The following is a 26466-nucleotide window of genomic DNA, read 5'->3' on the forward strand; positions in this document are numbered from 1 at the left end:
ACACTGATTAAAATAGCTGATTTCTCTTCTCTTCTCTTTTTCGCTTTGTCTGAATCATTTGGGATCTTGAAAGTACACAAGTCAACAAAATATAAACATTGTTCTAGCATTTTTGGGATATTTTAATCCAAAAATCTTACATATTGTGCCTTTAAGTGAACTTGTTTGAACAATGTGATCAAAAGGGTAAAAAATAAAATATCAAGGAAAAGAAGTCACACATCATCATTCTCAGACTAAGACACATGGGATCGGTTGCATTAACCGCTAAGACTAGTCTTACAAGTTGGACTAATTAGACATCAAATTGCTAAGACTTACCATAGCTTTTTTACCCGTAGATTAGCCCAATTTTATACCGAAAAGTAAGACTGACTGCGAGTGGGTCATCTTAACACAATAGCTGTGTTTATGCATCCGGCCTTCTATTCTCATTTACTCATGATATAAGTGTGAAAGTAGTTTTCAAAATTCCTGAATCCTTCTACTACACACCACTACACCACTAGAGGATGCTGTTTTGATAGTGTTATATACTGTAATTTTCTAACAGTAGTTGGCAAATGTGTGTGGTTTGTTGTGACAAGACAGACGCTGTAAAATGAGCATTTTTATTCCTGAGACATTTATTCATCATATTCATTTATTCAACACTTTCCAGAATTCAAAATACCAAAAAATTCAAGCCAAAAATATGCACACACTGTACCATTACCTCAAAAAAACTTAATAAATACAAACAAAATTGTACCATATTATTATATAAATTCTTAAATAAATATTAAACAACATAACACCATTTTCACATACTGTAGTTTGCATTTAATAATCTGTACTGTTACGTCCTATGAGTGTGTTCAGAACATAGAGCATTTATCTGGGCCCTGCCACAGCACCACGACAGTATTCTTTTTAACAGTTTTAAAAGTTTGGGGAGGAAAAATAGAATTTAGAAGTGGCAATGACAAAATAAAGGGGGGGGGGGGGGGTGCTAAAGTTTAAACATTTGCATTTCTGCTGAAACGGTAAAGCAAAGGTTATAGACTGGAACGTCTCTCAATGAGGCAACAGTAAGCCAAAACAAAAGGAAAATGCAAAAAGTCGCCCCGATCCACAAAAAGGAACACAACAACTGGGCCAGGCAGGACACAGATCATGCTTTGGATAAAGGTTCTGCTTGCTTTATGCTGCTTCCCTCCTGGTTGGTAAGCAGGTGCAGCTGGGCACGCCATCAGCTACAGTACCTGCCAGAGTGAAGGAGTGGGAGGAGCCAAAGGAGAGCAGGAGACAAAATACAACAACAAAAGAAAGCAAACACATACCACAGTACCATACAGTCCTCGCAAAAATATACGAATTTGGACGTAACACTACTAAAAGTATAAATATATCAAAACCCAGTGTGGATTGTGAAGTGAATCTGTAATACCAAAACTGAACTCTTGTTTGAGAGTAAACTGTTATGAAACCTTTGGGGACTGTGGTAAAGATTCAAGTATTTCACACAGACACAGCTGCAATATGGGCAGCACAATCTGGGCATTTTATAAAGCTGGCAAACAGACTTCAAATATAAATAAAACAAACAGCACGGCACAACATATACTTGCTGTAAGAACCAGAACACACTAAATAATCATAGATTAATAGCCACATTCCACCACAAAACAAAATTCTAATTCTATATAAACCATCATTCACCTGCATAAGCTATCAAGAACTGATGTTACTAAAAGCTATTCTTAAGGGGGAAATTATTTACTTCACAGTTTATCACGTAGCAGTGAGGAAAGCAAATGCAAAATCCATTAAAGAAACATTACATTATATAAATAATTGATTACAATATCATATAAACATCTACAAAAATGTCATCATTATAAGTTAGATAACACTAATAACATCAAAGTAACTCAAAAAAGTCCCCTTTGTCTCTACATACATCTCTGAGTTTGGCATTGTGTTTGTGTATATGAGGTAATATAGCTTATACGTGTGAAAGACATTGTGAAATAATGCTGGTTTAATGACATCAACTCTAAAACAACAGTCTCAAATTAGCATCGTAGAACTAGCATAGTGTTCTTTAATTGGGTGCTACTTTGCCTTGGGATGTATTGTTATTATTTATTATTATTTTTTTTTTTTTCAAAATAAATAACGTTGGATTGACATGTTATATTCTCAACGTACTTATATGGCTGTCTTCTTTCCAACATTTTATTCTGCCAGTTCTGATTTTCAGAAGAAAATGTTCTCTATAACAGTGCTTAGGTTGTGACCTATAACCATTTTAGAATGATTACATGGTGGTTTCACTGTTGCGATGCTTGAGAGAGTCGTTCTCTTGACAAATCAGCTGATATGGCTTTTCATTCTCCTCGATCACAGAGTTGTTCATTTCTACATCTTGGTTCTGAAGTTCCTGTCGTGACAGATGCTCAACAATCCCAGCACCAAATGAATCTCCCAGCACATTGGTGGTGGTCCTGAGTCGATCCCTGAAAAACCACACCAAATATTTATATTATAGCCCTTTTTTTACACCTCATTTCTGACAACTGTGAGTGGTGTTTGCAGTGTAAAACTTGTCAACGCAATGCGGGAGTGTTGCCGTGGTTGTCACAGTGTTGCTAGGTAATACCCATGTTATTTTTATGGTGCTGCAATGCAAGTGCTAAGGTGTTCTGTGTGATTTTCATAATGTTGTTATGCAGTTCCTAGGGCGTAGTGGGTGATTGCTAAGGCGTTGCTAGGTGGTGTAAGACTGAAGAAACTGGAAGAACTGGAAGAGAGGGCTACTCTCTGAGAAAAAAAAGGAAATTAACATTTAAACTCTCTTTCTATATTACCATCCCCATTCGAGACACGATCGCACTTGAGTTGATCACCTCCCAATTTACACATCCTTCCCTTCACCCATCCCTACCTGAATTCACCCAAAAATCATACAATATTATACATGTTTGGTATCATTTGAAATGTCTCGGTGCGACTGGTACAAAGGTCTTGTTCCCACAGAAGTAAACTAAAAAGGTAATAAGGTGTGGAGAGTTTAGAGATATCTTGTTAACTGCTGTGGGTGTACCTCCATGTCTGTCCCCAGTAAGTCTAGGACGGTGATTAATGCAAATTCCCACTGTGAACTCATGTTTGTTGAAAAGAGGTTTCTAGGGAGATGCTGAAGAATGCTTGTGTCACATGATTTGTGACAAAGTTTAATACTTGAATCAGTCACTGAAGAGAGAACATTCAATGTCTTTAAATTCAATGATAAGTATCATGGAAGCACAATATGAGAGTGGAATGTGTCAATGCTGCTAACACTCCTTCAGATTAGCATTCTGCATTATGTATCAATAACCTTTGAAAGAGTGCTCTCTACTGGAGCCGCATGCTTCAACGTGACATTTGAGAGAGACTCACAGGAACCAGTCCACTGCGATGATCAGTGTAATGTCCTCTGTGGGCAGTCCCACCGATGTCAATACTATCACCATAGTAACCAGCCCAGCCTGAGGGATGCCTGCTGCTCCGATGCTAGCGGCAGTCGCTGTAATACTGAAAGAAACATGAGAGCTTTTTTATTTGGAATAACTTGAAACTTTTCCAAAGTTTTTTGGAAAATAGCTCATAGGAGATGTTGGCAAGGCAATGAAGGCAATTGGCAAAGTACAAATGTTTTTCAAAATGGATGAGAAGAGATAAACACTGCCAGAACTAACCTGATGGTGAGGATCTGGCCAAAGTTCAGGTCCATGTCATTGACCTGTGCAATAAAAATGGCTGCCACTGCCTCATACAGAGCTGTGCCATCCATGTTGATTGTGGCTCCAACTGGTAGCACAAAACGTGTCACTCGTTTGTCCACATGGTTGTTTTCTTCAAGACAACGGAAAGTGATGGGCAGGGTGGCAGAGCTGAGAAAGACAAGAAAATAATAACTACAGTATGAGATGCTTTTATGAGATGACCGAGATGCTCGGGGTCAGTCCCCGCGAGCATCTCATGCTCATTCTCCTCGGTCAAATTTCTGGATGAGTTTGGTGGCTCACCCTCAGGCAAGCTTAATTTCTCATTCAGAGCTCGAGAGGAAGATGAAATGTCACTCAAAGCATCTGAGGGCGGGCTTATGCCTTCCGACGCAGATGACTCTTCTGTTCTGCCGCCTTTGGGTATGACAGTGCAGTCTGAGGCTGATGCAGAGTTGGCAGCCATGCTTTCCCAGACAGCCATGAGTATCGGGCTTGAGTGGTCTCCACCACCCTGTCCTAAGTAGTAGGGTAGGGTAGTCCTGACCCAATTGTAATGCACAAGGGTATTCCTGACCCAAAGGTAATGCACGAGGGTAGTCTTGACCCAGAGGTAATGCACAAGGGTATTCCTTACCCAGAGGTAATGCACAAGGGTAGTCTTGACCCAGCGGTAATGCACGAGGGTAGTCTTGACCCAGAGGTAATGCACGAGGGTAGTCCTGACCCAGAGGTAATGCACAAGGGTATTCCTTACCCAGAGGTAATGCACAAGGGTAGTCTTGACCCAGCGGTAATGCACGAGGGTAGTCTTGACCCAGAGGTAATGCACAAGGGTAGTCCTGACCCAGAGGTAATGCACAAGGGTATTCCTTACCCAGAGGTAATGCACGAGGGTAGTCTTGACCCAGAGGTAATGCACAAGGGTAGTCTTGACCCAGCGGTAATGCACGAGGGTAGTCTTGACCCAGAGGTAATGCACGAGGGTAGTCCTGACCCAGAGGTAATGCACAAGGGTATTCCTTACCCAGAGGTAATGCACAAGGGTAGTCTTGACCCAGCGGTAATGCACGATGGTAGTCTTGACCCAGAGTTAATGCACGAGGGTAGTCCTGACCCAGAGGTAATGCAAAAGGGGAGTCCTGACCCAGAGGTAATGCATGAGGGTAGTTCTGATCCAGAGGTAATGCACGAGGGTAGTCCTGACCCAGAGGTAATGCACAAGGGTATTCCTTACCCAGAGGTAATGCACAAGGGTAGTCTTGACCCAGCGGTAATGCACGAGGGTAGTCCAGACCCAGAAATAATGCACGAGGGTAGTCTTGACCCAGAGGTAATGCACAGGGGTAGTCCTGACCCAGAGGTAATGCACGAGGGTAGTCCTGACCCAGAGGTAAATGCACAAGGGTAGTCCTGACTCAGAGGTAATGCACGAGGCTAGTCCTGACCCAGAGGTAATGCACGAGGCTAGTCCTGACCCAGAGGTAATGCACGAGGGTATTCTTCTAGAGGTAATGCACAAGGGTAGTCTTGACCCAGAGGTAATGCACGAGGGTAGTCTTGACCCAGAGGTAATGCATGAGGGTAGTCCTGACCCAGAGGTAATGCACAAGGGTAGTCCTGACCCAGAGGTAATGCACGAGGGTAGTCCTGACCCAGAGGTAATGCACAAGGGTAGTCTTGACCCAGAGGTAATCCACAAGGGTAGTCCTGACCCAGAGGTAATGCACAAGGGTATTCCTGACCCAGAGGTAATGCACGAGGGTAGTCTTGACCCAGAGGTAATGCACGAGGGTAGTCTTGACCTAGAGGTAATGCACGAGGGTAGTCCTGACCCAGAGGTAATGCAAAAGGGGAGTCCTGACCCAGAGGTAATGCATGAGGGTAGTTCTGATCCAGAGGTAATGCACGAGGGTAGTCCTGACCCAGAAGTAATGCACAAGGGTAGTCCTGACCCAGAGGTAATGCAGAAGGGTAGTCCTGACCCAGAGGTAATGCACGAGAGTAGTCCTGACCCAGAGGTAATGCACGAGGGTAGTCCTGACCAAGAGGTAATGCAAGAGGGTAGTCCTGACCCAGAAGTAATGCACAAGGGTAGTTCTGACCCAGAAGTAATGCACGAGGGTAGTTCTGACCCAGAAGTAATGCACGAGGGTAGTCCTGACCCAGAAATAATGCACAAGGGTAGTCCTGACCCAGAAGTAATGCACGAGGGTAGTCCTGACCCAGAGGTAATGCAGGAACAGCGTCCGGCCACCGACTATGAATAAGGGGATAAACATATAAGTTAAGAGAGTTCCCTGGGTGCATCAGCGGCGATCTGAAAGAGGCAATTCTTTAGGTGGATCACGTTTTTTTAAAGATGTCGTTCCAGCCATGCTCTTCTGGCTCCCGTGTCCTTCGTGGATGCTTCATGCTCTCTCTGCGAAAGCATGCCCATTGAGGCTTTGTGGTCGTACTTAGCAAATTCCTCAGCTGATTCCTGTTTTGGTTTTGAAGGCGATCTGAGGGCTACAATGAGAGAGCTGCTGCCAGGTCAGTCCTCATGAGTCATCATAAGGGGAAGGCTGTCTTCAAGCAGTGAATGGCCCACTGGATTGTGGATGCCATTTTCTGGGCTTATCGGGCCCAGGATGTACGGGAGTGAGGGCACACTCCACCAGGAGTTTCGCAACCATATCTGCTCTGCCAAACGGTTCTTCATTAGCAACCATATGTAGAGCTGTTGGCTACACCCAACACTATTGCGAGATTTTATAATCTACGCATGGAAATAGTTTCAATTAGTTTCTATAATTTCTAATCTTGAGTCTTAAGTAATAACAGGTAAAAATCAGACAAACTGGTTGGATGTAGTGCTTGCATTACCACCTCTCCCCTCCCTGAGGTGATATTGTGCACTTTTTAGGTCCAGTCTGAGTTACTCTTAAATGTTGAACCCTGAACCCCTTTTCAGATGAGCCCTTGTAATGTGGCTAGTGTATGTATGTTGAGCTTTTCAGATGAGCCCTTGTAATCCGGCACCGTATGTAGTTGTTCCCTAATGGTGACCCTATATGATGTATTCTTTCACTGTTCAATTTCCCCTTCGGTGAATCCAGTGTCTTCCCTGGACGGAGCTAGCTCTGTCACCAGTCGCAGTGAAGCAGGTAGTCTCCCCCTCGTCAGGTGGAGCCCACTACAGGGACTCTTCTCTATGTAGTACTCCCCACTGTTGAGTCTATAGGATGTATTTTCCACTTACTAACCTACTAACCCAACTAAAATTATATTGTCAAATTTTATTAGAATAAAATATTAAAAATATGTCCCATCTTGCACAATACAAAACAATGCTATCAATAATCTATAGAAAATCCTGAATACTACCAACATCTGATTACCATTAGATATAGCAAATATTTTATTTACACAGGTACAGTAGTTACCTGGATGAGGTGCCTAGAGCGGTGATCAGAGCCTGTAGCAGCCCAGCAATAAAGGTGAAAGGGTTCTTCTTGGTCACCACAAAGAAGAGCAGAGGCAGAACGAACAGGCCATGGATGAGTAGCCCGACAATGACAGATACCGTGTACATCCCTAATTGTCCGCCCACTTGAACAAGGTCTTTCATCTCTACAATCTTCCCTGCAATCAGGAAGAGGATACCCACCGGAGCGTACCTGCTCAACAGAGGTCAGATGTGACAGACAATTTACAGCAATAATAGTTCATTCTGCATACATACATACATACATACATATATACATAAATAGAGCCTTTAAATTCAATATATATTGAGATGAAATTTAAATAAAAAGTATATTAAAGATTTTCATTTCTATATTAAAACAATTGCTCTTACTCCAGCCAATGACAAATACGTTATCAGAAAGCCGATTTCCAACACAGTTGAGTAGAAAATATGATTCTATAAATCATAATAAAAAAGTAATCTGTAAGCCACAAATAAAGTGTTGCAAAATCATGGCTTTGCATCTTATTACATTGAGAAAAAATTTCTCATAATAATGACGAAGTTAATAATAATGAGAACCTTTCTCATTATGAAATGACACTTCATATTATGAACCTTCAAAATTAACATTATGCAGTTAATATGTCATCATAATATTTAGAAAAAAATCTCATAATGATATTGTTTATCAATATAAAATGAGACATTATAATAATAACTTGTGTGTGATAATGAGAAGAGAGATTGTGTAATTTACAGAATTACTTACTCAACTGTGGCAGAAAAGGAAAACGGGAAAAAAAACTGGAAAAAACAAATATATATACCATATATATATATATACCAAGTTCATAGAAAGTTGAATTCAGGTGTCCATTTTCCATTTTATGTCATATATTACACACTTTGTTCAATGATTCCACTATGTCTGTATTCTCTCGACTACTGCAGTACTTTTACAGAGATGTACTGTACATGTAGAACCATAATGAAACCTGTATAACTTATTTTGTTCAACAAATTATTATTATATTATAATAATTAGATATTAATTATATTAGTATTATTATATGTCTCTAATTATTGTACGAACAATGACACAGTAAAACTATCGGTTGTTTGTATGTGTGGGATCTATAGTTTTTAAATTTGTAAATTTGTTTTTGAACCAATGATTGTGCATATGCAAGATGATGATAAAGATGTGAATGCACAATTCAATGATTTGAACATTAGACAGCCTGTGTTACAAGTGATAATTGTTTTGAGTTTTGTGTCTAGTTTTGAAAAATTACATCAAGGTTATCCAAAAAATTCTAAAATAAACCTTTGAAGAGGTGTATTCCAGTCGTTATATCTATGAATTGCATTTTTAAAAAATGTTGATGGTATCATGTCATTGAATCTTAAATGACTAACTCACAATTGTCAGGGCCATCATAATTTATATAGTTTATAGGTTATCAGAACATCATAATTGGACACTAACCAGATAATGATGGCCACCAAGCGCATAATAGCTTCGTTCAGGCAGTCAAAGAAGTCCCGGAGAGCCTGGCCCTGCTGTTTCATGTTTCCAATCACTAATCCGAAGCACATGGAGAAGACCACCAACCCCAAGGCATTCACCCCATTTGAGGAACCTGAGACAGGAACCACCTCTTCCACCGTCTCCTGGATGGTCTGCAGGATTGTGCTGAAGTTGGATACTTGACTGAGATCTGTAGAGTTGATGCTGTCTGTCGCATTGACCATGATGGTGACATTTTTTGTCAGCAAAGTTTTCTTGTATAGTGTTTTGTACTGCAAGAAAAATGGGTGATTAGTAATATCTGTTACATGTACCAAATGAGTAGAGGCACGTTCACGTTATGGAAATGTATTAGGAGAGGATTTACAGACCTGTTTAAAGCAGGCTTCAACTAAATTTGGTGGAAACATATTTCTGTAGAAACAACAAGAAAAAAATCAGATCCCATAACATCTAATAAATAAACAAGGATTTCAACAGTCAAATGAAACTTTCTCCCCACCTTATCAGGTCCAGAAATGCATCAGCGGCCTGCACTGGCTCAATGCTGCCACTAGAGGCCACTGGCCTATCCCTGCTTCCTTTACCCGGCCTGATAATAATCACTATGACAATACCGATGAAAACTGCTATAAGCGTAGTCACCATGTAGTAGACAACGGCCCGGATTCCCATCTTCCCAGAAGCCTTGCTGTCCAAAGAGGAAATTCCTGCACAAAAACATGAAGAACCAAGACACAAAGGATCTGTAGTTGAGCATTTCTACTTAAATGACAATAAAACACCAATGTTTCTGCTCAATTTTTAAATATACTTAATGTAGTACAGATAATTTAATATATATAGCTGTCATATACACTAACCACTGAAAAGTTTGGGGTCAGTCAGAGGTTTTTTTTTAAAAATGTTCTTAAAAGAAGGCTGTATTTATTTGATCAAAAATATAGTAAAAACAGCAATATTGTGAAAAATTATTACAAAATAACTGTTTTATATTTAAATATATTTTAAAATGTATTCCTCTGATCAAAGCTGAATTTTCAGCATCTTTATTCTAGTTTTCACATCCTTCAGAAATCATTCTAATGTGCTGATATGCTGCTCATAAAACATTTCTTATTATTATCAATGTTGAAAACAGTTGTGCTGCTTAATATTTTTATGGAAAGCGTTTATGGAAAGATTTTTTTAGGATTCTTTGATCAATAGAAATTTCAACCAACAGAATTTATTTGAAATAGAAAAAATCAGTAACATTATAATTGTCTTTAGTATTAATTTATTCTTATTTTTTTATTTTGTCTTTTTCACCACATACTTTTGAACAGCAGTCTATATAATATATTTTTAAACATTTGAAGATGTAGCCTATATATTAACAGTAGTTAATGTATTATGAACAAACATAAATAAACAATGAACAATTAACCTAAATTAATAAATGCTTTAAAATTGTTGTTAATGCATCTAATAGCACCTAATGCATTAACTAATGCAAAGGAATTTAAAGTGTTAGCAAATTATCTGCAAAGATTGAAGTTTTGTAGGCGCACCTGTGACAAGGCTGGAGACGATGAGGGGTAGAACAAGCATTTGAAGCATCCTCATAAGCAGCTCTCCAGGGAAAGAGAAATACTTCACCTCCCTGATGGACAGGTTATGAGGTCTCAGGGCAAAACCCAGCATCACCCCTACATACAATTAGAAATTTAAAATGAAACGTCTGTTAACACTTTCATACTTCACACTTCCCTCCCTTTTACCTTTTTACCTAAAGCCACAGCAGCCACTGTGAAGATTACAAACGCATTCCTTCGCAGGAATGTCTTGACGCCGTCTCGTGTGATGCAGCCCATCTTTCGCCTACTTCCTGACATCTGCTTCTGTAATACTCGACACAGACGGTGGAGCCCCTCCTCAGCACGCTGTGGCTTCTCAGAATCTTCACTCAGAAACAGGCTGGTGCTGTTTGGAGGCTTCTCATTCATAATCAGCTCTAATACATGGTCCAAGAGTGTTTCATGGGAAACTGTGGCAGAACATTGAGAAAAATTATATAAAATTAATTTTTTGTGACTTGCAATGTTTCATGACTTAAAGATCACTATGTCTGAAAGAGTGTCTGTTCCCTGGTAGTGGGCACAAGACGTTTGGTCAATCTAATGACACTAGGGGTTGCACTTGGGAGCCCCAAACACCTCTGAGGCCCCGTCCACACTACTACGTTTTTGTTTAAAAACGGAGAATTAAAACGAATACGATTTCCGTCCACACCAGTGTTTTATCTGCGTATTAGAATTGATCTCCGTCCACATCAAAAACGACTGAAAACGCGGATCACGTGACCATTCACGAACACTGGGCATGCGCGTGCTGGTGTAAACAGTCGCTGATGAATCAGGAAAGGATACGTCATGACTGATGACACCCAATCATAGAGCCGAGCATCAGCCTCTGCGCCATCGTTTCTAAACTTCTCCGTTTTGTTCCGTCTACACTAAAACGCCCTCCGGAGATTCAAAACGCAAAACAGAGCTGCAGCGTTTCTAAACTTCTCTGATTTAGGTCTTCGTTTTTCCCGTTTTAGTCTGGACGGGAGGTGCAAACGTAGCAGAAGGTCTCCGTTTTTAAACGAAAACACAGTAGTGTGGACGTGGCCTGATATTTCAGAAAAGACCAATGAGAATTGGTGAGTTAAATGTGCATGCCACTCCCCAAGACATATGGGTATAAAAGGAGGTGGCTTGCATCCATTCCTTCAGGAGCCGAGATAGTGTCCCAGCCATTTAAGCAGTAGTTCAGTGTTGTGGCAGGAGGGAGACAACAGCTGTGTCCCAATGTGAAGCTGTGTCCCCTATTCATCCTTCGAATGACGCACCATGTAGCCTTCGTTGGATTTCCTAATTGCGCAACCAGGTGTTAGTAGGTGTACAGGTGTAACCACAAGGAAGTACCACATGGGGAAAGAAGTCTCTATGGTGGGTTCTTCCTAGCAAGAGAAACTTATAGTGATATTGTCACGGGCTGGTCAAGGAGGACGACGAGGAGGGTAGAATTAACAATAGTTTTAATCAAGGAATCTCAGGATCAGGCAGACAGGATGACAGCATGTAACATACAAACAATACCGGACAAGGGAGTGAAGACAGGCAGGAACTTAAATACACAGTGACGGTGATTAACAAATGACAATCAGCTGTGCGGGAGGTGATTAGTGTCCATGGAAACAGATGAGGGCGGAGAACTCAGACGAGGGGACCACGTGATGAATCAAAACACAGACAGTCCAAGGGTGGTGACAGATCGCCCCCCTCCGGCAAGGCGCGACCTCGCGCCGTGGCAACATGACGGAGGGGGAGCCGGGGGAGGTTCAGGTGAAGGACGAGACGATGGTGAATCACAGACGAGAGGCTGGAGTGACGGAACGGTGAGGGGACGATGACGATTCCCTGGCGGCCTCGATGGGGATGGCGCGGTGGCGCAGACCCAGAGCCTCCCAGTACCGACAGCCGATGGCAGAGAAGACGGAGGGAAGAAACCAGATGGCGAGGGGACTGCCGGTAGCTGGGGGATGACCGACGGAGACTCGGTGGCAGGATCTCTTGGCGCAGACGGAGAGCCGGTGGACTCAAGCGACGTCACCGGTATAGGAGACTCCGGCGACGTCGCGGCGACGAGCGCTGGAGCCGTAGTCAGGGTGCCCGAGAGCTGAGGTGGAGGTGGAGTGAGGGAGGACAGAGGGGACGCCACAGGGAAGGAGGAGCCCGCTGAAGCCGAAGGGGTGGAGGGATCAAGCGTAGACGACTGACCGCAAGTCCGTGGCGCAGGCAGAGTGACGACTGACCAAGGGGGAGCCGGCAGGACGAGGGAACCCGCTGCAGCCGATGTCTTGAGGGTCTCAGGCGGAGGCGCAGGTGGGAGGAGCCAAGACGGAGCCGGCAGGTCGACTGGCCGAGATGGAGTGCCGAGGACCGAGGCTGGAGGCGAAGCCGTGGGATCCTCGAACACAGGCGCTGCAGATGGTGGGCTGACCTGCCGCTCGACGTCGGGGACTCCCCACGGAGATGGTGCAGGGCTGCGCACATCCAGCAGCGGCGAGGCTGGAGGACTGACTGGGAACGGTGATGGGATGGAGTGAATCAGACAGACGGCAGGACAGAAGTCATCACAGGATGGTTGAAAATATGAAATAGATGCCGATGACGGGTGGGATAGGGCGGGAACGATATCCAGTGTCCTGGGTTTCATCAGCCAGTCCTCCAGTTCCAGGAAATTAGTCCCCTCGTCCGCAGATGTAGTGGGCTCACACCCCTGGTCAGACTCCTGTTGGAGCTCCTCCTCCGGGGCGAGGGTCAACTCTGTCCTCTTCGTCTCGGGCACTGGTTGACGCGTCGCGGCGGGTGGTAGCTCTCCGTCTGCGGGGGGCACGCACGAGATCTCCGCGGTCAAGGGTGGTAATTCCGGCTCTGGGTCTGGCAGTGTTCTGGATCGGGCTTCGACGCTCTCCAGACACCGGGAAACGGCCTCCTTCCAGTCCAGGTTGGAGGTGTCTGGGAGGTCGACGTGCAGGTGGTAGGTGGCCCCGATCCAGAACAGGGTCTTCAGGGTTTCGTCATCTAGGGGACTGGAGAGTGCAAGTGAAACAAAGTCTCTGGAAAACGAAACAAAATCAAATGATAGTTCAGCGAGATTGATGAAATCGATGTTCATCTTGAGGTTTTGGTCCGGTATTCTGTCACGGGCTGGTCAAGGAGGACGACGAGGAGGGTAGAATTAACAATAGTTTTAATCAAGGAATCTCAGGATCAGGCAGACAGGATGACAGCATGTAACATACAAACAATACCGGACAAGGGAGTGAAGACAGGCAGGAACTTAAATACACAGTGACGGTGATTAACAAATGACAATCAGCTGTGCGGGAGGTGATTAGTGTCCATGGAAACAGATGAGGGCGGAGAACTCAGACGAGGGGACCACGTGATGAATCAAAACACAGACAGTCCAAGGGTGGTGACAGATATACACCCATAGCGACTGGTGACAGCACAAGGCTCAATGGAAGACACAGAGTTTGCCAACAGGGAAACTGAACAATGCAAAATACATCAAATGGGATTACCAACAGGGAATCAGCATATAGAGCACCCAATCCAAGTGGGCATACCACAAGTAATGAGCCTGGCAGCGAACTCCTCTGCCGTATTCCGCTACTGATGAGTACTGGAGAATAGGAGGGCTTCCAGGGTTTGCCAGACACAGGGAACTCTCATGGACAAAAAGCCCAAGTTATCACTTTAAGGAGGAGAAAATCACTCTATGCAAGCAATACACACTGCCAGTTGCCCGAAATTTACCTATTCGTACCTGATAACACGCGGGAAGATACTGACTCAACCCGGAGATTGTAAAATATTCCAAAGGTGATGGCTGTAGCCCGGCCTGTTGCTTTACAGATGTCTCTTAAAGAGGCACCATTCACTAGTGCCCAGGAGGATGCGACACTCCTTGTGGATTGTTCTCAGACTCCCATAGAGCCCGACACGCCCTGGATTTGGTATGCCAAAGAAATAGCATCCACAATCCAGTGGGCAATCTTCTGTTTGGGGACAGCCTTCCCCTTCTGCTGTCCCCCAAACCAGACAAAGAGCTGATCACAGTGTCTGAAGCTCTCCATGCTGTCAAGGTAAATTTGCACAGCATGCACTGGACACAGCAACGATAAGTCTGGGTCTGTCTCATCACAAGGGAGCACTTGGCATGTTCACCACCTGATCCCTGAAAGAAGTAGTGGGAACTTTGGGCATATAGCTTGGCCAGGGTCGCAGGATTACATGAGAGTATGCTGGACCTAACTCAAGGCATATCTGACCCCCAAAGAATGCTTGCATGGGTTGACCTTGGAGGATTTAACTTCCTGGTACCTCTAAGTAACATGATGATCAGGTCGTACTTCCCAAGCTTATCGTCCACTGCATCATAATGTGCCAATTGTGGCCACATACATTTAAGGTGGAGGAGAACAGCCTCCTCCCCAACCTTTCCTGCAGAAAGGAAAGCACTGACCTGACCATGCATTTTTGTGGTCCTTAACCCCGGGCGACCAGACGCCACTTCAATGCATACAGCCACCTCATTGAGGGGGCCCTGGCTTGAGTGATAGTGTCTACCACATGCTCATTGGGGGAAACGCATGCTTGCGTAGGCCCCAGGGCCAGCTGTGGGCAATGGGAGTATTCCCAGGAAGCGATCAGATCTACCTGTGTTTTGCTAAATTGACTCGAAATCTGATGGACCACCTAGAGTCCCCACTCTTCACTGTCATTGACGAAGTGAACTAACAGGCCCTAGACGGAATTCTAGGATGATTCCACCAGGTTATGGTGCTCTGCGGGCACAAATACACTGCAATTGCCTCCTCAACCTGTGTATCGTTTGTACCCCCTGACTACCCCACGATCAAGGGTAGTGAGGATGGAAGAGCTTGTGAAGCACAACATGGCAGTGAAAGGTGCCTTCCATGACCATGCACTTCCGGGAAGAAATAAACTAGGGCAGAGCGTGTCTGTGAGCAGCACTCTGAACCCAAGAACCAATCATCCAACCACGAACACTCAGGGCATGGTGGAGGGTTCCACTGAAGCCCAATGTTCATGGTGGGTACAGGCAAGCATGGCCACTAACTAGGCATCTGCCTCAGACTGGGCTCCCAACCAGATGGTGGGGGTTAAGACAAGTCCTCACCATCTTAAGGCAATAGCCCACCCTACTACTATTGACAACTCCTGTGCCATCGACAAGCTCTTCTCGAGCCCTTAATGAGAAATTAAGTTGAGACGAGATGAACCACCTAACTCATTCATGAACTCAACCAGGGGAAACGGGAGTGCCAGGTAATGACAGTCCCGTGGGCTTCCATTGAAATCCCAGATCGCCAGCACTTGCAGTCAAGGCCTTGCTTGACAGCAGAATAACCAGGACATTGAGCAACTGAAGTGACTTCCTGACTAAAAAAAGAAAGAAAGTCGTGACCGGGGAGCTCTCTGAACTTAACAGTGCATTCGGAAGAGATATCACTGTAATGCGATATACCAGCAGATTAAGGTTTCCTTCTTTTTACAGAGGTGAATCGAATGAGCGATTGCACCTGCAACCACTTTGCTCCGAAGAACAAACCATCTCCTTTTATTGCCATAAGTCCGGGGAAATGGGAAATGGTACACAATTCCACTCGTCAATTCTCATTGGCCTTTTCGCCTGCTTCAGAGGTGTTTGGGGCTCCCAAGTGCGATGCTGCGATCCCTAATGTCATCACATCAACACAGTATTTAAGAGACTGACAGATAGGAAATTATAATTAATGACACCATGATGTTAAATTCATGAGTAAATTAGTTTTGTCAGTTTTGCCATATCAGTTTGAGCCCAATCCGATTATAACAGTCAAGAAGAACAAAATGATCGATCTTATATATATATATATATATATATATATATATATATATATATATATTACACACACTAAAGGAAAGGTAAAATATATATATTTTTAAAGCATGATATGTCCCCTTTAAACCTATATCTCGAACAGTCACAAGACATGTGACAATGTCGCTTATGGTGAGACTATGGTGAGAAACGTTGTTGAATAAAAAGTGTGATATGCAAGTTAGGATAGTGTGCGGGATCTTCTCTTTGGCACATTTTCGACTGATTTATTTTTGGTGTTTTTTTTCTTATGCACCTACCAATTGCAGGTGTGCGATGGTTTTTACATTTTATAATTTATGGTGAGACTTAAAATGGAAGTGAATGGGAAACTATTTTTAAGGACTTAAAAGCTGAAATCTAAAACAATTTTTAAAAAGCACTAACATTAATTAATCTGTTAAAATAAATGTATTATTTGAGCTGTAAAGCTGTTTAAATCGTATTTTTTACAGTAATTTTAGAGTTTAAGAGCTTATTGCGTTCTGTTGTCACAGCAATAAAGTTGTAAATTATAGATATAACTTTAGATTGAAAAAGTTAGTTAGTGATTTTTTCACAATAAATACTTGTTAACATACTTCTATAACACTTATTTTTGAAAACCGATGTCCATCATAGTTTATGCCAATTTTTTATCAGATAAATAAATATATCTTTTGAGTTGGATCTTTAATTGTTTTTTCATTGTATTATTGTTCCCTGTTCTGTCTCCTTCATTTGCATTTGTTACTATGGCTATTTATTGTTTGATTAATGTGATTCACCTGTTTCTCGTTTCTTCGCTTTGGTATATTGGTATATATTGAGCACGTTTTCTGTTAGTCTTGATTCTGATTTTGTCTAAGGTGGTTGTTTTCTTAGTGGTTTTGAGAATTCTGTGACGCCTAAGTATTTTGAGTTTGTTAATAAATTAAAGACTGCTGAGAGAAGACCCTGCTCCCATGTTGCAACCAGTCATGATGACACATACACTGTAAAAAAATATATGCCTCTCCAACATAAAAATTTCTAGTGACCCGTTGCACCTAAAATTTTTAGTTGGCCCAATTTAAGTTGCGGAAACCAACTTTTTTGTGTTGTGCTGACTACCCCTGCATGTAGACCTAACTTGAAATAGATTGTTGTCAATTAAATATTTTCTGTTGACTGAAAAGCTTGTTGGGCCAATGAGCAGACTCAAATTGAAATAAAATGTTGTATTAATTAAATATTTCATGTTGGCCAAAAAGTCTATTTTTCTTTAATGTTGGTCAAAAAAGTCTCTTTTTCATTATTTCAAATAAATTACACACTAGGCTCCAATAGAGTACATTTTATGTATTTATTAAAATACAAAGACTTGCCTGTTAGGCTCAAGTAAAATATTACACAAGTATTCAAATAGTACCAAAACAAGATCTGAGAGTTCAAGAAAGCATGGCATATAACTCTTAGTCAATAGCTGTACAACAAATATCTGCTTTACTCAGTAAAACATGACAGTGGCTTTGCCTGTAAACATATGACATTTTTAATCTGTTAGTCTAAGACTAAGGGCAATTACTGTACATTACATGGAAAAAATAAAATACAAAGTGCCCACTACTTTCAGGTTACATAGGTCACCATGTACATTAAAACAGTTCTATTGGCAAAATAAATCTCTCCTTTAAAAAATTAAACATTCTAATATTTCTCAGGGATGAATGCTTTGTAGGGATGGGCAACGATTAATCGCATCCAAAATAAAAGTTTGTGTTTACATAATATATGTGTATGTAGTATGTATAATTAACTTGTATATATAAATACCCACACATGTATGTATATATTTAAGAAAAAATTGTTATTAATATATCCAATATTTCTATATATTATTAATTATGTATAAACACATATAAAATATATACATGCTATTTCTTAAATATATACATGCATGTGTGTGTATTTATATATACAAATTAATTATACACACTACATACACATATATTATGTAAACACAAACTTTTATTTTGGATGCGAATAATCACGATTAACCATTGCCCATCCCTACTGCTTTACAAATCAAATATCAATTTATCTGATAAACAAGTTCCAGAGCAGCTAGATTTAAGATAATCTTCTGGACTGCCTCAAATGTGTACCTTAAGTCCTTACTCCATTTTACAGCATAAAGCAGACCAAAGAGCATCATGAGGGCATTTGTGAAGTCTCCCAGATTGTCCATGACAACTTCCTCCTCCAGTACTACAGCCACATTGACCACTGTGGAATATGGTCCTGAGTTGGTAGAACTGTCAGTCACTTCCAGGATCCCCATTTTCATGGCCTTTGTGTGTGGCCCCAGTGCCTCGGTATTCTGTGAAACACAATAAATGACACTAAGTGTCAGACTGAAAGCATAATGTCTTATGCAATCATTACTGCATCTCAAACAGTAATACCTTAATTAATTAATTAATTACCTTAATAGTCTTTGAAATTGAAGCTGGCTCTCTCAAGTACAGAGGAAGACCACGAAGAACAGCGGACCCATAAGTAGTTATATCTGTGGTCTGCCAAAAACACAGGTCATCAATAAGACATTATTAACCCATTTAATCCCAAATTTGCAAAAAACACAAAAATATCCAATTAATGTGTCATTAGTGTGCGTGTGGGGTGTGTGTGGTGCGTGTGGGGTGTGCTTGCGTGCAGGGTTGTGTGGTGTGTGCGCGTGTGGGGTGTGCACGGGTGTGTGATGTGCGCGTGTGGTGTGTGTGATGTGGGTGTGTGATGTGTGCGTGTGGGGTGTGCGTGCGTGCAGGGTTGTGTGGTGTGTGATGTGTGCGTGTGGGGTGTGCTTGCGTGCAGGGTTGTGAGGTGTGTGTGTGTGCGCGTGTGGGGTGCGTGTGTGTGTGTGATGTGTGCGTGTGGGGTGTGCGTGCGTGCAGGGTTGTGGGGTGTGCGTTGTGTGGTGAGCATGATTTGAGTGTGGGGTGTGTGGTGTGCGCGTGATGTGAGTGTGTGGTGTGCGTGCGGGGTGTGTTGCGGTATGCGTGATTTGAGTGTGTTGGGTGCGTGATGTGTCTGGGGTGTGTCTGAGTGGGCCATCTATTTTAGGATGTGCTCTCCATAAATGTTTTTTTAAGGCCCCTGTTGTTGTAAAAATACAAACACAGTCTGGATGAATGCAAGGAAAAGAACCTTTACCTGCTTGCCAATGATGAAGCATTGCAGATGTGAAAATGTACAAAAGCAGCACTGCATTTAGCTTTAAGTCTGAAAAAAAATATATATATATTAGTCTTTGAAATTGAAGCTGGCTCTCTCAAGTACAGGGGAAGACCACGAAGAACAGCAAACCTATAAATAGTTAGATCTGTGGTCTGCCAAAAACACAGGTCATCAATAAGACATTATTAACCCATTTAATCCCATTTTTCCAAAAAACACAAAAATATCCAAATCGTGTGTCATTAGTGTGCATGTGGGGTGCTGGTGTGTGTGCGTGTGTTGTAAAAATACAAACACAATCTGGATGAATGCAGGAAAAAGAACATTTACCTACTTCCCAATGATGAAGTCTGTAGCCTGTGTCTTGCTGCAGATGAAAATGTACAATAGCGGCACTGCATTTAGCTTTAAGTCTGAAAAAATACCTGAAATACAAAGAAATACAAATGCATAAATAACTCATAGTTCTATACACAGAACAACCATACTTCAGTATTTATTAGGGTTTTCTTAAAAGTATTTGTGCAAAGTACTAGCTGCTAACACGATGGCACACGTGCTTTGAATGGAAACTAACTTAGAACTAGCCTAAATGATCAGTCACTCTGTGATAGCAAAAGCACTAAGTTAGTTGTCAAGACTAGCTGTCTGTTGCAGTCAATTATCACACATATATCAAGAATGCAACTGGAATTTAAAAATATTGACCATTTAAAATATTAAACAGGAACATACGGTTGCCACCTATGTCTGATAAAAAACCGGGACATATCACAACCCGCCCACCGGGAATTACATGCGTTTCTAACATGTCGAGTGCGAGGTCTCCCCCTCTCTGCCGTGCACGCGGCCGCGCGCTACACAGTTTGAACATTCACGTTGCCTTTCGGAAACGAACGAGTGCTTAAATTTCCCGAGGCTGGTTATTAAAAAGAAGGACAAATGACAATCCTGGTAAAACCGGCACAGGTGGCAAACTATGCGATGCTTAACCGTTAAAACCGCATGCCAGTTGGAAAGGAATGCTAAAGCTTTATGTTAAAATGATTTAATCACTGTAGTTAACGTTACTCAAAGCTATTCCAAACTTTGTTGACAGACAATAGATATATTCTTAACCTACATTTGCTAATTACCTCGCAACACAAAGAAAGGAACAAACTTTGATGCACTTACCATTTTCAATGTCGTGACTCGTGGCGGGGGAAATTCAAAACCCTGGTAGAACTCCTTTGCGCATGCTCAGACGATTGACGCTGTTCCCTCTTGCTCGGCCAACATAATATTTTTTGTGCAATGTTAAAAATTCTGTGAACACCATTATTTATTTTCTCCTGATGAACATTTTTTAGTACAGTCATGGAAATCATGTAATCATTGACCAAACATATTTTTCTTATTTGACACAACCATTATGTTGATCCAACATGTATATCCTCATTTGTACAACTATTTGCATCAATAATTTTTTACAGTGTAGCTAATGTGACTTTGTATCTTGCAATTTTATGTCTTGTGGTTGCCTCTATTTTTGTCACAACTGCCTTTTTTAATGTTTTACTTTGAAGCTTGTTTGAATATTTTGGACATGGTGTTAAACATTGAAAAGACAGCAATCCTGTCAGGAATATAGCGAAGGTATATTCCTATATAAGGGATATAAAGGTATACTATTCCTAGTTTCACTATATGAAACAACTCATAAAAATTAATTTGTCATTGTTTACTCACTTTTGTCATTCCAAAATTATATGGTAATTTCTTTTTTCAGTGTAACAGTTTTTTTTTTTTTTGTTTAAGATTATCATTTTGTAAGAATTGCTCTTTTCCATACAATGCATGGATATTGTGGCTGTCAAGCTCCACGCCAACGCACACAAAAAGTATAATAAAAGTGATCCTTTTTGTTCCAAGGGAAAAATAAATAATATGGGTTAGAAACATGAGTAAACAATGAAAGAATTTTCCTTCTGGCAGTGCATTATTCCTTTAAAACTCTGATCCTTGACTTTCTAGAAAAAAAATACCTGAAATTATGGACTGGCTAACAAAAAGAAATCAAGCATCATACAGACAACTGACCAAATGACTGCTTGTCTAATGGCAAAAGGTGTCTGAAAAATAAAAACATCATAGCACGTCAAGAAGAAAGACTTTAGAACAAGACCAATGTTAAATGTTTAGTATTGTTTTAGTTAGACTGTAAGTAAACAAATCCAATTCCAATATTTTCCTAATTAATCAACAGTATAAAACCATGAGATGGGTTCACTCACCACTCATGTTTGCTCTGCAGTGGGTTAGTGCTGGAGGTACTGGACTGAACTGACCACAGGTAAAGCTCAACTTGTGCCAAACACACATGAAACAGCTTATATGTCCTGACTCTCTCACCCTCTTTGTGACCCCATACTGAGAGACATTGGAGGTACAAATCATACCTTTTGGCCTGATCTAGGGCCAGTTTTTACTCCATTGATCCCTACATGGTGGTCTGATCACTGATCTTAAATCAGCATAAATCCAAACACCCCAGGTGAGCACTACAAAGCTGACCCACACCATACTCTCACTCCTGTCCTTTCCACCGTCCAATAGTAAACTAACAGATCAGCACCTGTTCACACCACAACACCACAAACTCAGGAGAAAACAGAGAACTGATGTTGTAGGCTATTAGTGAAATTACATGATAGGTTTGAAAGAAAGAAAGAAAGAAAGAAAGAAAGAAAGAAAGAAAGAAAGAAAGAAAGAAAGAAATAAGAAAGAAAGGTTTTAAAACAATAAAGAAAGACAGAAATTATTGGATGCCTCATCCTAGCTCAGCTAAATTAAATGTTTGCATTTTGTATAAGCATATATTCAGACACATTGCATTTTAAAACAACACGACTTACCATTTCTCCGTAGCTCTGTTCTCCCGTGCGCGTTGTGGTCACGTCGCGTGCAGCAGAAGCTGGAGACTGGGTGATATTCTGCCCTCACAACTGTCTAAAGAGTTGAAAACGGCTGAGATTTTTGCGTGGGAAGAGAAGTTACGATTTTTTTCCAGTGAGAAAAAAAAATCGACCCACTGCCCGATAGCGCAAAGAATCAACACGTAAAATCTCATTGGGGGAGGCGTTTACTACTGAGTGTATGGAGAGACAACACCCACTGTGCGTTAAACTGATAGATTCGTTTAATGACTGTGACTGTTTAGTGGGACTTTGTCAATAATAGTATCTGAAGGTTTTGTATGCGAAATATCATCTTCATCAAATGATAAATAAAGTCGTATTTTAAATGACAATGTTTTGTTGCACTATACACTGTATGAGAAAGAGACAAATATTCAGCGTATCTCATTGCCATGACAACATGATTGCTCACGCATGTCCAGGTCCAGCCTTCAGATCTGTGTGTGTGTGTGTGTGTGTGTGTGTGACCTTCTGCTCCGACTACCCACTCACCACCTACACAGTGTCTTAGGTCTGTTGTACTGTATAAACTCATCTCGCTCTTTTCTTTGTTTTCCCCAAGGAATCTCTAAGGAATCTGCCATTTCATACACACGCATTAATAGGGGTTATATCTTTATTTTTGCATCCATATATTTTTAAGAAATTATTTTGAACATTTTTACCAGCTGATAACTCACAGAGAGCTATTAAATGTGCAAAGAAGTCAAAACATTGCCAGGAATTCCTCCATTAAACACACACATGAAGATCTGCTGCAAGTAGATGACATTTCTGACCCTGGTACCAAAATGTAATGGGCTGAAAATGTGGATCTCGGTCTGCTTGTTTGGTGCACACCAGGGTTGGGATAGCAGCATAAACACTTCATCATTCATATGAACCGCACTAACAGAGCAATTGTAACTTTTAATCGCATCAATACCAAGTGTGATGTTGAACACGAATCATCGACATTATGCCACCTGCTTTGCCTTAATTTTCTAATAAAGATCAAATAAGTCTAGTTTGTATTAATTTAGCAAAAATACTGTATAAGTGATTGTTGATAGAACATATTAGTTAATAGAATTGGTCCAGGAACATTACATTAAAGGTTGAACGGATATGGTCTGAAGACACTCTCACTCACATTTTGTGAAGATCTGATGAACACACTAAGGCCCCGTCCACACTACTGCGTTTTCGTTTAAAAACGGAGACCTTTTGCAACGTTTGCACCTCCAGTCCACACTAAAACGGGAAAAACGAAGACCTAAAACGGAGAAGTTTAGAAACGCTGCAGCTGCGTTTTGCGTTTTGAATATCCGGAGGGCGTTTTAGTGGAGAACGGAGAACTTCAGAAACGCTGACGCAGAGGCTGACGCTTGGCTCTATGATTGGGTGTTATCAGTCATGACGTATCCTTCCCTGATTCGTCATTCACTGTTTACACCGGCACGCGCATGCCCAGTGTTGGTGAATGGTCACGTGATACGTGTTTTCAGTCGTTTTAATGTGGACGGAGATCGTTTCTAATTCGCAGATAAAACGCTGGTGTGGACGGAGATCGTATTCGTTTTAATTCTCCATTTTTAAACGAAAACGCAGTAGTGTGGACGTGGCCTAAGTATCCATCCATCCATCTTCTTCCGCTTCATCCGGGGTCGGGTCACAGGGGCAGCAGTCTCAGCAGAGATGCCCAGACTTCCCTCTCCCTAGACACTTCCTCTAGCTCATCTGGGGGGACACCGAGGCGTTCCCAGGCCAGCCGAGAGACAAATAATAATTCCAGCGTGTCCTAGGTCTTCCCCGGGGCCTCCGCCCAGTGGGACGTGCCCGGAACACCTCCCCGGGGAGGCGTCCAGGAGGCATCCAGAACAGACGCCCGAGCCACCTCAGGTGACCCCTCTCGATGTGACCGAGCTTCTCACCCTATTTCTAAGGGATCGCCCAGCCACCCTTCGGAGAAAGCTCATTTCGGTCGCCTGTATCCGGGATCTTGTGCGGCACTAAGTAAGTAAGTAAATCCACACTAAGTAAACTTTAAAAAAAATTAAAAGTGCAAATTTTGAGCTAGGGGTTTGAGTCTGATGTACTCAATAGATACCCCAAATTTCCCATAAGAATGCCATACATTTCCATAGTGTCTTTAATTGGTGCTTAGCTCCAAGAAACATGTATTCAACACATAAATCATTTGTGCAGTTACAATAAAATGTGCAGTTTTACTGGGGTGGCTAATCATTTGATGTTTGTGTGTATAGTTAGTTTTGTTTTTAATATCACTATTAGTAAGGTTAGTATTATTACTGTATAATTGAAATTCAATATATTTAAAGCATACCTAACGTATACTATCCATCCATCCATCTTCTTCCGCTCATCCGGGGCCGGGTCGCGGGGGCAGCAGTCTAAGCAGAGATGCCCAGACTTGCCTCTCCCTAGACACTTCCTCCAGCTCTTCTGGGGGGATATTGAGGCGTTCCCAGGCCAGCCAGGAGACATAGTCTTTCCAGCGTGTCCTAGGTCTTCCCCGGGGCCTCCGCCCAGTGGGACGTGCCCGGAACAACTCCCCCGGAAGGCGTCCAGGAGGCATCCGGAACAGAGACCCCTCTCGATGTGGAGGAGCAGCGGCTCTACTCTGAGCTCCTCCCGAGTGACCGAGCTTCTCACCCTATCTCTAAGGGATCGCCCAGCCACCCTGCGGAGAAAGCTCATTTTGGCCGCCTGCATCCGGGATCTTGTCCTTTCGGTCATGACCCAAAGCTCATGACCATAGGTGAGAGTAGGAATGTAGATTGACCGGTTAATCGAGAGCTTTGCCTTACGGCTCAGCTCCTTCTTTACCACAACAGACCGGTACATCGACCTAATTGCTGCAGAAGCTGCACCGATCCATCTGTCAATCTCCTGTTCTATCCTTCCCTCACTCGTGAACAAAACCCCAAGATACTTAAACTACTCCACTTGAGGAAGGATTTCTCCACCACCCTGAATTGAGCAAGCCACCCTTTTCCGACTGAGGACCATGGCCTCGGATTTTGAGGTGCTGATTTTCATCCCAGCCGCTTCACACTCGGCTGCAAACCGTCCCAGTGCATGCTGAAGGTCCTGGTGTGAAGGGGCTAACATGACAACATCATCCGCAAAGAGCAGAGACGAAATCGTGTCAGGCCCCTGGCTGCGCCTAGAAATTCTGTCCATAAAAATTATGAACAGAACCGGCACCAACATGCACCGGGAAGTAGTCAGACTTACTACCGGCAATGCGAACCAAGCTCCTGCTTCAGTCATACAGGGACCGGACAGCCCTTAGCAAAGGACCCCGGACCCCATATTCCCCATAGAACCCTCCACAGGCCGCCTCGAAATCCACAAAACACAAGTGGACTGGTTGGGCAAACTCCCATGAACCCTCCAGCACCCTAGAGAGTATAGAGCTGGTCCAGTGTTCCACGGCCCGGTAGGCTTGCTACGGTAGTCGGTGTTACCGGTGTTCAGTCGCAACACCGGTTTCATGACATGCCCACCGTGGCAGCGCGGTTGGCATTGTGAAAAAAAAAGTTTAAAGCCTTAAAAATATTGAACGCAATTACACAGTAGTCGTTAAATCCTGCCTATTAACACACACACGACCCACAGAAAAGACGCGCGTCGATATCGAGTTCTCTTTCGGGCTTGAACAAACCATAACACACAAATTATGCCAAAAAGTCCATAAGAGCAGTCTTAAACGAACGTAGAGATTTGTGAGAAAATGGGACGCGTGTCAGATCGTGTCTCTGTCAGCAACGGCTGTCCGAATTCGCTCACTCGTTTTTACTTACTCCTTCTCATTCACTCCTTCAAGTGAACAGTATTAGTGGACTAATGTAGGGATTAGGGAATATGGAGGGTTTAATAAATATGAGGGTTTAGGGGCGATTTCGGATTCAACCCATGTTCTCAAGCAGTGAAAAATAGAGGACACTGACAACGCATTGACAGACAGAACCGAGCAGGTAATAGTTATTATGAAACAGTCTCAACTTTCAAATTTGGTCAGTCAAAGAAAATCAAACAATAAATAGGCCTACCGTTTTGTGGCTCTTTAATGTG

The 26466-nt window shown here is 42.3% G+C and overlaps 2 protein-coding genes across 4 annotated transcripts; both read right to left on the reverse strand.

The window, feature by feature from the left end:
• Positions 1 to 608: 608 nt before the first annotated feature.
• slc1a6 (solute carrier family 1 member 6) lies at positions 609 to 22609 on the reverse strand. Its single transcript, XM_039667385.2, has 10 exons — positions 22324 to 22609; positions 10512 to 10769; positions 10294 to 10431; positions 9243 to 9450; positions 9112 to 9154; positions 8699 to 9012; positions 7181 to 7414; positions 3726 to 3920; positions 3427 to 3561; positions 609 to 2501 (listed from the first exon to the last, which is right to left on the reverse strand). Exons 2-10 carry the CDS (start codon positions 10726 to 10728, stop codon positions 2303 to 2305), a joined length of 1683 nt encoding a protein of 560 aa, XP_039523319.1. The 5' UTR covers positions 10729 to 10769; positions 22324 to 22609; the 3' UTR covers positions 609 to 2302.
• On the reverse strand, positions 17576 to 20901 carry LOC148970102 (uncharacterized). 3 transcript variants are annotated; one of them, XM_089125213.1, is made up of 5 exons: positions 20603 to 20901; positions 19761 to 19851; positions 19403 to 19471; positions 18676 to 18765; positions 17576 to 18569 (listed from the first exon to the last, which is right to left on the reverse strand). In XM_089125213.1, the coding sequence occupies exons 3-5, from the start codon at positions 19457 to 19459 to the stop codon at positions 18282 to 18284; spliced, it is 435 nt and encodes a 144-aa protein (XP_088981339.1). In that variant the 5' UTR covers positions 19460 to 19471; positions 19761 to 19851; positions 20603 to 20901; the 3' UTR covers positions 17576 to 18281. The 3 variants fall into 3 exon arrangements, with proteins under 3 accessions (XP_088981339.1, XP_088981338.1, XP_088981340.1); XM_089125212.1 differs by having other exon boundaries at positions 19761 to 20901; XM_089125214.1 differs by having other exon boundaries at positions 19757 to 20901.
• Positions 22610 to 26466: the final 3857 nt, after the last annotated feature.

This window comes from Pimephales promelas, chromosome 21 (genome assembly GCF_988280905.1).
Source record: "Pimephales promelas chromosome 21, fPimPro1.hap1.1, whole genome shotgun sequence".
Lineage (NCBI taxonomy): Eukaryota > Metazoa > Chordata > Actinopteri > Cypriniformes > Leuciscidae > Pimephales > Pimephales promelas.